Here is an 11,783-nt window from a genome sequence, read left to right on the forward strand (position 1 = left end):
GTTCTGTTAGCGTAATATTTACGAGAAAGAATCTTATAAATTTTCCTTTACAAAAAGGTCCTTTGCCAGGTGCACATTTATACCCGGAATCACCCACTCCAAAACCCAAAAAACCTAAAAAAAAAATTACAAAAATATTAAAATTTGGGTTAATTTTTACAAAAATACCGTCACGTAAAAGTTTTTAAAAATACTATGTTTTTATAAAACACCAGTAGAACACAAAACAGAACAACTCAAAACAACAGTAGAACAACTAAAAAATACCAGTAGAATACCAGTGAAAACTTTACACTGTATACTGCAGTATGAAACTTATAAAAAAAATACAGTAGAAAAATAAAAAATACCGCCTCACAGTATTTTTGTAAAAAAATAACAAAAATTAGTATACCATGTAAATTTTTCTAAAAAAAAAAAAAGGATTTCAATTTTGGGAGAAATTGAAAAATACTCACTTTTTTTAAACATGAATCAAATTTACTTCTAAATAAAATTAAATTCAATTATACCTATTTTTATGAGTATTGTACTCAAATTATCCTCACACTCACATAATTAAGAGATAATTTTAAACATAATAGATTTATGTTCTTTGTAGATGGATGTGTAGGTTTGTGGGAAAATGTAAAATTTTGATTTAAGTGATAGGGGTAAAATTAGTAGAATAATTGAAAAAAGAAGTAAACATAATAGATTTTTTTTAAAAAAAGTTAAAAATTAAAAATATCAAGTTAAAAGAGGTATATAGTGTAATTTCCTCTTCAATTTTAGTAGATCAGGTTCAGGTGTAACTAGGTTATTTATCAGAAGGGGTTCGGGTTTAATATTTTTAAAAACTCAAAATTTGGAACCTAGTTAGCATTTTTTATTTATTTATTTTTTCTATGTATATATGTTATATAATTATATTATATTTATTCTTTTTAATTGTGAATTTGTGAGTGTTTGTTAAATTGTTAATGTGTTAGTTTATGTAATATGTATATATAATAATAATATATTGTATAATTGTATTATTTAGTAGCTTTTAGTATCTTTCTTGAACCAACACATATAATATATATAGATGATATGTTGGTTCAACAGGATGCAACTTGCAAGGGTTTGGTAGTTGTTGGTGCGGCAGGATCGACTCTGAGGGTTGGCAAACTAGGCGTGTGTCTCGAGCCACTAAATGTTGAGCCCCTAAAATTATAAAAAAAATATTATTAGTATATAGATTAAATATTAAATAATAAGAAAATATAACAAATATTGTTTGGTGTAGTAGTAAAGAGTCTTACTTTAAGTTAAGATATCAAATGATCAATTATCAACCTCTATTTTTTTTATTTTTTTAAAAAAATATATAATGTGTAGTTATGAAGGATTGAAACTTGAAGCTAGGGATGCACACGGGACGAAAAATTGGCGGGGAGTGCTCCCCACGTTCCCATCCCCGCTTAATTATTTCCCATCAGGGATAGGGCAGGGAATCCCCTAATGGGAGCAGGGACGGGACGAGACGAGAAATTCTCTAATGAAATAATGTTAATAATAAAAATTTAAATGTATAAAAATAATAAACTACATAAAAATTATAATATTTCACGTTAATTATTATTCAATAAACTAATTATTATCCAAAACACAACTTGAAATTCATAAAAAAGATACTAAGAAAATACACATAAATTATAAATAATAAAATATTACTAAAAATATAATATAAAATACTAAACAGGTCCATGTCGGGGCAGGAAGTGTGATCCTCGTCCCTGTCCCGTTTAACATTCAGAGACAGAAAGTAATTTCCGTCCCCACCCTATTCCTCATTTAGACGGGAAATTCATGCCCCATTAAGAGCGGGTCCCCGCAAGGCCCCATTCACATAGGAAAATGTGCATACCTACTTGGAGCTCTTAAGATTCCAAAATATTAGAATTACTGTTTTGATAATAATTAAATTATATATAGAGCCCTAAAATTTGATTTTATTTTAGATCTCATATACTTTTTAATCGAGAGGAAGTTGAACCTTTTGTTTCCACTACAAACTTTGGTGCTTGAGTTTCAATTTTAATAAAAAATTTCATTAAGAGCACTTTCATTAGATTCTTTACTTTACTTTTATATTTTTTAAACAGTAATTTGTGACATAAATACTTAAGTTTAACTTTTAATTGTAAATAAATACTTAAATTTAATTTTTGACGGTAATAATATTTAAGTTATAATTTTAGAAATTCTGTAGGTACTTAACTGTTAAGTGTTAAGTAAATTAACACAGACAATCTTTTATTGGTTATATTTTATATTATATATTTATTCATTTTAAATATATATTAATTTATACACATACACATAAAATAAATAAAAATAAAAATAAAATAAGTTTAAAAGAATGAATAATGGTTCCTGTGGAGACACTAATCATAATTAAAAAACAAGAGTATAAAATAACTCACTTGATGCATATTATTTTGTAATAATTCTCTTCTCTATTTTTTTTTTCTTAAAAAAAAATTAACTTATTTAAAAAAAAAAACTAATGTCAATGCTCTAAGTAGTAAGTAATATGAAAAGAAAGTCATATTTTTGTAAATAGTTAAAAAAAAAAATGAAATTATGATCAAAATAATATGAGAAAAGTAATATTATAAAATATAATATTATTATTAGTATAATTTAATATTAATTTTTTTTAATTTAATAAAATAAAAAAAAATATAAAAACTAATTATAAAACATCATATATAATATAAAACTTGATACAGTAGAACCTCTATTCAAGAATAGACTTGGGACTAAGCAAATTATATTCTAATTGAGAGGTTATAACTAAATAGAGTTATACTAGAAAAAAAAATTAAAATACTAAAAAATATCAATGTAACAATAATAACAATAAATAATTATTAATACTACATTATAATAGAATTATTTTAGAGTAAATATAATGGTAATATATATGTTACAATTTGGAATAAAATTATTAGTTTTATGTAAATAAATTTACAAAACATATGTATATATTTGATTAAGATGTAATTATTCTTATATAGAGGTATACTTTGTTAATACGGGACTTAGAAAATGTATAACTAATTACAATTTAGAATTAGAGGTTATTCTTGAATAGAGTATTCTTAAATAGAGGTTCTACTGTATATATAATAATTTAATAATGAAAAAAAACTTATATATATAATAATATGTGATATCATAATTATAGCATTTTTAAAAGGTATTATACCATTGGAATGTTTTTAAAACTAAATGTGTCAAAAATAATGTGAAAAAAAATAAAATAAAATATTATATTTAAAATGATGTAGAGATATAGAACATCTTTAAAAATACTACCAGTGAAGATGCTCTAATAACCATGCTTAAATAATATAATATGGATAAGGAAGAATCTAATACGGAATGAGAACTTTTCAGAATTTCCCCAAGTACACGACGTACTCACAACACACATTTACAAAATGCATATAAGTTGACTACATTCATTAAATCCCACCGTCCATTTTCCCACCATCAAATCATCTCTACCGTCAAATCTTCCACTCAATCAATATCAGCCGTCAAATTTCGATTCCATCTTTTGGTCCTTCCTTCCACTTTTTTTTTCCGGCATTCGGGCCCTCTACGGAATCCAAACTCTTTTATCAAATTTAGTTTAATTCTCAAAACAAAAAAAAAAGTATTATCTTTCATAGCTTACCCTCAAAAACTCGCTCTCTTTAGATGCCACGTCATCATACAATGGGTAATTACGTAATTAAGTCCTTAATCCACCCACAAATTGAAATTACCATTATAGCCCCCGAGGCACAGGTATATATAGAAACGCAAGCACAAATTTCAGAAACACGGCGTGAATCTGACGCTTGAGAAAACTCGTTTGAAATCGGGAATAGGAAAAGGTTTTTGAGGCGATCATACGATGTCGGCGACTGGCGGCGGAGCCGGCGGAGGTGGTGGTGGTGGTGGTCAGGAGGAAGACAAGAAGCCCGTCGACCAGACTGCTCACATTAATCTCAAAGTCAAGGGTCAGGTATGATTTTGAAATTTGATTTTTTTTTTGTTTTGTTAGCTTTGCATGCGATCTCTTTGTTGATTTTAGGCTGTTTGGATGTCGAGAAACCGCGGGAAATTCCGATTGAGGAGGTGAAATGATGTTGATTACGATTTTTTTTTTACTACTAATTTGTGTCAGTTGGTACAATGGTGGTGGTAGTGGGGTTTCGAGGTTTTAAGAGTGTTTTTGACTTTAGGGTTAACTAGTTGGACCATATGGTTAGGTTGGTTGGCCAAACATTGTGCGGTTTTAGTAAAAGGAAAAATTAAAGTTAGCTTATTTAACCATGAAGGGATTTTAGTTATATGGTCTGTTTGGGGAGATTATTTGAGATGTAAGTGAAAATGATTGTATTAGGAAAGTGTTATTTTCATTAATTGGGAATGTAAATCATCCTGAAAGGAGTAAAGGGTTGGAAGGAATTTGATGAAACAAAACAAGGAGGAGTTTTCCTTAGGCATGGTCTATACATGTGAAAAGAGGACACAGTTCCCTTTTTCTCTTCCCATTTATTGATCCAATGTGTATTATGAGATTGGGTTTTTGATTGGTCCTTAAATAACCTGTTGGTTTTGTTTCAAATCATTATATAGGATGGTAATGAGGTGTTCTTCAGGATCAAAAGAAGCACCCAATTGCGCAAGCTCATGACTGCATACTGTGATAGGCAATCTGTGGAGCTCAACTCCATTGCATTTCTTTTTGATGGACGCAGACTACGAGTCGATCAGACTCCAGATGAGGTAAACACTTTAGCTCATCATGAATTAGCTAAATCATAATTATACTGAATGTATAGTTTAAACACTGTATGATTTTGATCATTCAATATGGATATTGGGCTCATGGTTTATAATTGTTAATAGCTTGAGATGGAAGACGGTGATGAGATAGATGCAATGCTGCACCAAACTGGAGGGAGCCCATGAAGGTGTCTTCAACCGGCTGCGGACTCTGCTATGCCATAATTCGAAAATGGAGGTGATAGATTATTGCTTGCGGAATTCCTTATTTTGCTATATATGTCCAAAGTTACTGTAAATAAAAATGGATCTGATCTGGTGCATACTCTAAACTAGACTATGAAGTTTTTTATTGATGATCATCACTATTAATGGATTTATTATTATGCGTGGTTGTTTATGATTTTTGACCATTAAATATTGACAGTCTATAATTGTAGCGATCTATATTTGTTGTGACTTATGTTGTTTTGCTTATTGGTTCCATATCCATATTGGAAAAATTCAACATATGTTTGTTTTTTTCATATAAGCAAAAGAAGACAGAATCCAAATAGGTTTGGCATATAAATCATGGTAATAGTAAAAATCCAAAAAGTATAGAATGGATATTGGTGATGAAGTGGAAATGGCAATAAAATTAGCCAAATTTTTATGGGTGAAAAATACTGCAATGAGGAAGCAATGGGATTTTTTCTTTCTTTTTTTTTTTAACCAACAATAATGAGATTATGTAGCCAATAATATAATACGTAATAAATTGTGGCAAAACTTTCAAAAATTTTATTTTGTTAGTAATTAACCTTTAAAATCTATTTTTTCTTGTGGCGAAATACTAAAACTCATGTTTTTTTAGCAGTTTGTTGTATCATGTTAGACTGTCTACGTGTACAAGTTTAAGGAAATTAGGTTTTTCGTTTGGTTTTTTATTTTTATTCGTTTATTTATTTATTAAATTTAATTTTTATTTTAAATTAATTTATTACAAATTTAACTTTTTTAAATATATTTATATATACCAATTAAATTGTGTTATGTGTACATAATGTCTATGTGAACCGTCACTGTAGTATAGGGCTAAACATTGGGCGGGTTAATTGAATTTCAAGTTCACAAATTTTGAGTCCAAAAAAATGAATTCGGACTCGAAATAAGGCCAGGTTGGCGAGTTGGCAGGTCACAGGTTGACCAGGTCATTTTTGTAAATATTTACACATAGTAAATGTTGCGCTAAATTGCATCATACACACAATTGAAGCATATTTTTGTTCTAAGTTTAACTTCGTATCACTTATTCGTTCTAAAAATGACAATTGTCACATAGTATATGTTTTAACATTTTTTTTAAGACAAAAATTACATGAAAACTTAAAAAAGACAATTGTTAAAAAGTATATGTTTTAACACTTATTGCATGTTTACTTAAAAGGAATGTGAATGAATGGTATGGTATTGATTCCCATACAATTGTTTAGGGGTGAAAATCGGTCGGTTATGGTCGGTTTTTAAAATTTTATAACCGACCGGTCGGTTACGGTTTTTATTTTACGAAAATCGTAACCGACCGTTTAGAAATTATAACCGTATAAAACCGACCGTACGGTTTTTGGTGGTTTTCGGTTTGGCGGTTTTTGGCGGTTTTAGGCGGTTTTGACGGTTTTTTGGTTAAATTCTTTTTTTATTTCAAAAACCGAAACTGACCGCCATGTCAAAAAAACCGAAACCGAAACCGACCGCCAAATTCGGTGATGACGTGGAACCGAAAATTCGGTTACGGTCTGGTCGGTTTCGGTTTTTCAGTTTTTATGAACACCCCTACAATTGTTTACTAAATTTTGGAAAGGGAGAAACTAGTGGGACCCTCACAAATTAGAGAGAAAACAAAGGGAAAGGTTCTCCCCCCATTTTTATAGGGAATGCCTTTCCCTTTCCTTACTTAATTTATTTTAATTTTAATTTTATTAATTAAAAATGAAAAAGATAAATATACCCCTTAAAAATCTATAAACAGAAAATAATTACATGTTCTAATAATGGCAATTTTGTCAAATTAAAGCATTCCGATTACCTTTCCTAGTTATTGTAAACAAAATAATATGATTATCGTTTTCTTTCCGGACAGTTTAGTAAACATCATAATAAAATATTGTTTCCGATTATTTTCTATTTTAAACCGATACATTTCTCACATTAATTATTCTAATTCCAATTAGAGTTTAGTAAACGCGTCATTAGGGTGAGTTTGTTATGAGTTTTGATTCGTATGGGGATATGAGAAATTACTTGTGGAGGAAAATGAAACTGTATAAAGATATTCATATTACCCACTAAAAATTTATTGAGTCCACAATATTTTCATATAAAAAAATGCATCAAATAAGAGGTTCCGTTCAAATGTCTCTACATCCCAATATTACACCGACAACATGAAAATAATGAGATTTGAGCTACTCCCACATGGGAAAAGTAATACATGAAATATATATATTCAATCTTATATCTTATTAAATATTTATTATCTCGTAATGAATATTAAAACTTTAGAATTAATCTATAAATTTTGGAGTGCATATAATTAATAACATAATATATTTTCTTAAATTAGATTGCATTAGTTTTGACATGTTCATTATAAAGGAATCAAAACTCAAAGTCTAAAGGTAAAATTATTTGAAATTTTTGTGTGTAAATCATACCCAATTTAATGAAGCATGACAAGATTTCAAGTCTTAACAAGTATGATTTATATCATAATTTATCATGTTGTGACATAAGTTGTTGCTAAAAGAAAAAAGATTGTTAATGTGTTGAATTATAGAAAAGCACAATTAGCCAAATACTTGAATTGCTTACCCGATTCTAATTATTGTTCCTGTATATGAATAAAGAAGTTTTTCAATATTAAAACTGATGAAATCTCATTTTCAATTAACTATATCTCAAGAAAATTGAATGATTAATTTGACTATATTTTTTTATTGAGAAAGATATGGTTTGATTATAAAACTTTAAAGTAATTTTGCATCAAAAAGTGCATATTTAATTAGTCTAAATGCATATGTATTGATTAGTAGAAACATTGAATTTGTAGTTGGTTAGCAGGTGAAAGATAAGGGAAACTTACAAAAATACTGAATTTTTGGTTAACTTTTACAAAAATACTGTCACACGGAAATTTTTTCAAAAATACTGTGTTTTTATAAAACACCAGTAAAACACAAAGCAGTATAACTCAAAACAACAGTAGAACACTAATAAAATACCAGTAGAACACCAGTGAAACTTAACGCAGTATACTGCAGTATGAAACTTATAAAAAAATACAGTAAAAAAGTAAAAAATACCGCCTGGCAGTATTTTTATAAAAAAATGGTAAAAGTTAGTATACCATGTAAATTTCCCAAAGATAATGATATGTGGGCTTTTAATTCAAAATAAATAAGCTTGTTTTTTTCTGGGGAAAACCAAAATCAATAAGCTTTTTATGTATTGGTTAATTGAGAAATAGTTGTTTTCTAAAAATATTATCATGAAAACTTAAAACAAACAACACTTACACTGTATATGTTTGAAAAAAAATGATATCTGGGCACCTATAAATTGTACTGAAAATTCATGACTGGGACAGTTTCACATTTGGGTCATATACACTCCCAAGTAACATATAACAGTTGTTACTTCGAGAAGAAATCATGTGAAACAGGCAAAAAAAAAACAGAGTGAGAGACACTAGCAAAAAGGGTGCAAGAGAAAATGCAGTTTTGCCACAAGCATTGGATGAAATCCTCCATATTAAGCTTTGCACTGCCACATTGGACCGGACGATGGAAGGTTAAACGGTGTTCAAGCTGGTAACTGAAGCTTTTTATTGTTCTTCCAGCTGTGATAAAAATAAAGGCATATCAGATATTTTCAGCAATACAAAACCCAACCCAATACATTAAAGTCTAGGATTAGAGTATTCTGTTCACCTGTGGAAATAATAATAGAAGAAATCTCCATATAGCAGTGTTTGGAGGAGCCCTGCAATCCAAGCTGCAAGAAAGAAGAATCAAAGAAAAAGGGTTGGTTAATGAGGCTGAGAGCTTATTCAATAACATGAAAAGTGATATGGATGACCTTAAGTTTCTAAAACAGATAATTAATCTTCTTCAAAAGTTAGTAGTGGTGAGTTTCAGCATCATATGATAGTTGAAGTCAGTCGATATTATGTGAGCAACGGGAATGACTATTGTAAAAAAGGGATACAAAAAGAAATCACTCTCTTTCTAAAGCTATGGTTGTGTTTGGTTGGAGGTAATGAAATGGAAAAGAGCAATTTTTAATTCTATTATTTAGTTTGGTTGCATTTAAAAGTTTGGAATGACTTTTCTACTATTTTGGTGGAATAACTATTTCATTTTGAAACGGAAGAAAATGCCATTCTAATGCAAGATGAAGAAAAAAAATATATAATTTTATCAATTTTTTTTATACATTTTAAATTTTATTCCATTCTATTCCTTATTCCCTATTCCCTATTCCCTATTCCCTAGTGTTTTCATTCCTTCCAAACAAACACAATCCAAATGTGTAAACGAAGTCTTATAACATCAAATATTTGATCAACAGTTGTGGTCATTAAAGTAGAACACATGTGGACAAACACAACAGTACATTTTGTGTGAAAAAAGAGTAAGAGATAGAAAGAAAACGTACGAATCCAGTGAACATAGTGTGGCTCAGTGAAGTAGCGGTAAATCCAGTTGAAAATGTAGAATGCTCGGTATGCCCTGCATCAAGAGTCAACACAGAGATGGTAAACAAGAAAAAGAAACAAAAGTAGTACTTATTAAGCAAGCATAGAACAACCAAAACTCTTCACAATGTATAGCAGTGTTCTCCAAAAGTACATTGGAAATCTTAGCATACCCAAGAAGGAATATATATTGCCCAGTCAAGTTGTCAATATTTCTTGTTCTCTGTAACAACACCAGTTGAGGAAGAATAGCAACAGCTTCTAAGAACAATGAAAATGTCCACAAAACCTGAAACATAATGCAGAAGATCATTAAGAAAGACAAATCAATAGTAAGAATCAAAACATAACAACTAACCCATTGTGAGAACTAACCTCTCTAAAGGTGAACTTCTCATTAATGATCATGGCCAAGAGTAAGCATGGCACAATGAGGAAGTAATGGCGAAATGTATCTTGGTCTTTATCATAAGACCTACGTACAATCTTATGGCTCCTCATGTACCAAACAATCGAAAATGAGCTCCCCAAGAATACCAATTTCATAAAGGTATTGTATAGAGATATGAAATCCGTAAAGATATCCAAGTAACGAGTAGCAAAAACAATGGCATACAGTTCTTGAGTTTTCAATGAAACACCTGAAGAAAAATTTAAACCAATGTTAACCCCAATTCACAAAATTGTACATTTATGTTTAAGAATGAACCTCTCCTCTCAATTACCCTCCTCTAATTTCAGCATTCATAGTTTTTCTAAACCAAAAATGAAACCTAGAAACTCAGCTGGAGTAAAAGCAAATCTAGAGCTAAAACCTAATTCAATCTTCCACATCGAAACGGGTAACTATTCGTAAATGCATTACAGACACATTAGGTAAAAGTAGAGCGAAAATTGGTGGATATAGAATAAAGAAGGAATTGGATTGGATTGGTACCAGCACAGGATTTGATAGTGTGGATCTTGAGAAGCAAGACGAGGACGCTCGCCAAGTGGGTCATATCACCGGCGAATCTGAATATATTCATCTTCTCCGATTGAAATGGGATGAAATAGATCTCAGCTCCGATCAAGCTCGTTCTCTTCGGATCTGCTACAATTAAACAAACCCAGAATCGATTCTTCTTCCCTTTATTTTATATTTTATATTATATAAAAAAAAAATACAATAAAGACAATGAAACTAACTAGAAATAGAAAAGCACTTGAGTTTTCTTAATTTACATTTAATTCTATTTTATTTTTTTAGATTTGTTTTTAGACATCTAACGCTACCGTTAACTCGTTTTGTTTTGTTGTTCGTTTTACCACATTTAATATTATTTAATATTTTTAAGTCAATCTAGATCCCATATAATTATATACAATAGTAGATGTTAAATTTTTTTTGTTTCATCTAACCTAATTAATTTTAATCATTAGATATAGTATTTGATCGGTTTTATCTATTTAATGTATTTCATATATATTTATTGGTTTAATTTAAGATTATCAAATATTTTAGACTTAGTATTTTTTTAGATTAGATCAGATTCATTTAATATTTTAAGTCCAGTATAACAGTGTGTATTAGATTAGATTAGGTCATCTAATCCAAAAAAAAAAAAAAATTTAATCTAATTTTGATATATACACATATATTTTAAGTATAATAATATAAATTTAATTACTTATCCAAAATAAAATGAAAATACTAATTAGCTCGATTAGATGTTGGATGTATTAGATTTTTAGACATCCTATCTAATATATTGTGACAGTCAGTAGTCCCGTGATCCGTAAGGAGAAATACCGGGTAAGCTGTGCAATCCCACATCGCCTGGGAAGGTCAAGTGAGATGATTCTGAGATTGTGTAGGTATGAGACTACACAGTTGAAGAAAGATTAAATGGATTGATTGGTACTAACTATATCAACAAGGTGTATCTTGTTTTTCGGTAGCCCATCTCGAAAGAACTCCACAGTTAAGCGTGCTTAACCTGAGGCAATTTCAGGATGGGTGACCTCCTGGGAAGTTTTCCCAAGAATCGTGTGAGTGAGCACAAAGCACGCTGGAAACACTCGTGTTGGTCTGTAGGGTCAGTCGTCATTCCATGAAGCAGCCAGAGTGGCGCACTCGTGTATAAGAGTCATTCATTCCGTGGGTGTAAGGACCCAATAGAGGCTTGAAGCGGGGACGTTACAAATGGTATCAGAGCCTTGACCCAGTCGGAAGTGTGGTCGACGAGGGCGT

At 30.0% G+C, this 11,783-nt stretch overlaps 2 protein-coding genes across 2 annotated transcripts; one reads left to right on the forward strand and one right to left on the reverse strand.

The window, feature by feature from the left end:
* Window positions 1-3,840: 3,840 nt before the first annotated feature.
* Window positions 3,841-5,212, forward strand: LOC115714821 (small ubiquitin-related modifier 1). The gene is made up of 3 exons (XM_030643587.2): window positions 3,841-4,045; window positions 4,663-4,812; window positions 4,936-5,212. Exons 1-3 carry the CDS (start codon window positions 3,935-3,937, stop codon window positions 4,996-4,998), a joined length of 324 nt encoding a protein of 107 aa, XP_030499447.1. The 5' UTR covers window positions 3,841-3,934; the 3' UTR covers window positions 4,999-5,212.
* Window positions 5,213-8,323: 3,111 nt separating this feature from the next.
* LOC115714825 (ER lumen protein-retaining receptor) lies at window positions 8,324-10,829 on the reverse strand. The gene is made up of 6 exons (XM_030643591.2): window positions 10,488-10,829; window positions 9,926-10,191; window positions 9,724-9,839; window positions 9,511-9,584; window positions 8,784-8,847; window positions 8,324-8,692 (listed from the first exon to the last, which is right to left on the reverse strand). The coding sequence occupies exons 1-6, from the start codon at window positions 10,576-10,578 to the stop codon at window positions 8,656-8,658; spliced, it is 648 nt and encodes a 215-aa protein (XP_030499451.1). The 5' UTR covers window positions 10,579-10,829; the 3' UTR covers window positions 8,324-8,655.
* Window positions 10,830-11,783: the final 954 nt, after the last annotated feature.

The sequence above is a fragment of the Cannabis sativa genome, chromosome 4 (assembly GCF_029168945.1).
Source record: "Cannabis sativa cultivar Pink pepper isolate KNU-18-1 chromosome 4, ASM2916894v1, whole genome shotgun sequence".
Classification (NCBI taxonomy): Eukaryota; Viridiplantae; Streptophyta; class Magnoliopsida; order Rosales; family Cannabaceae; genus Cannabis; species Cannabis sativa.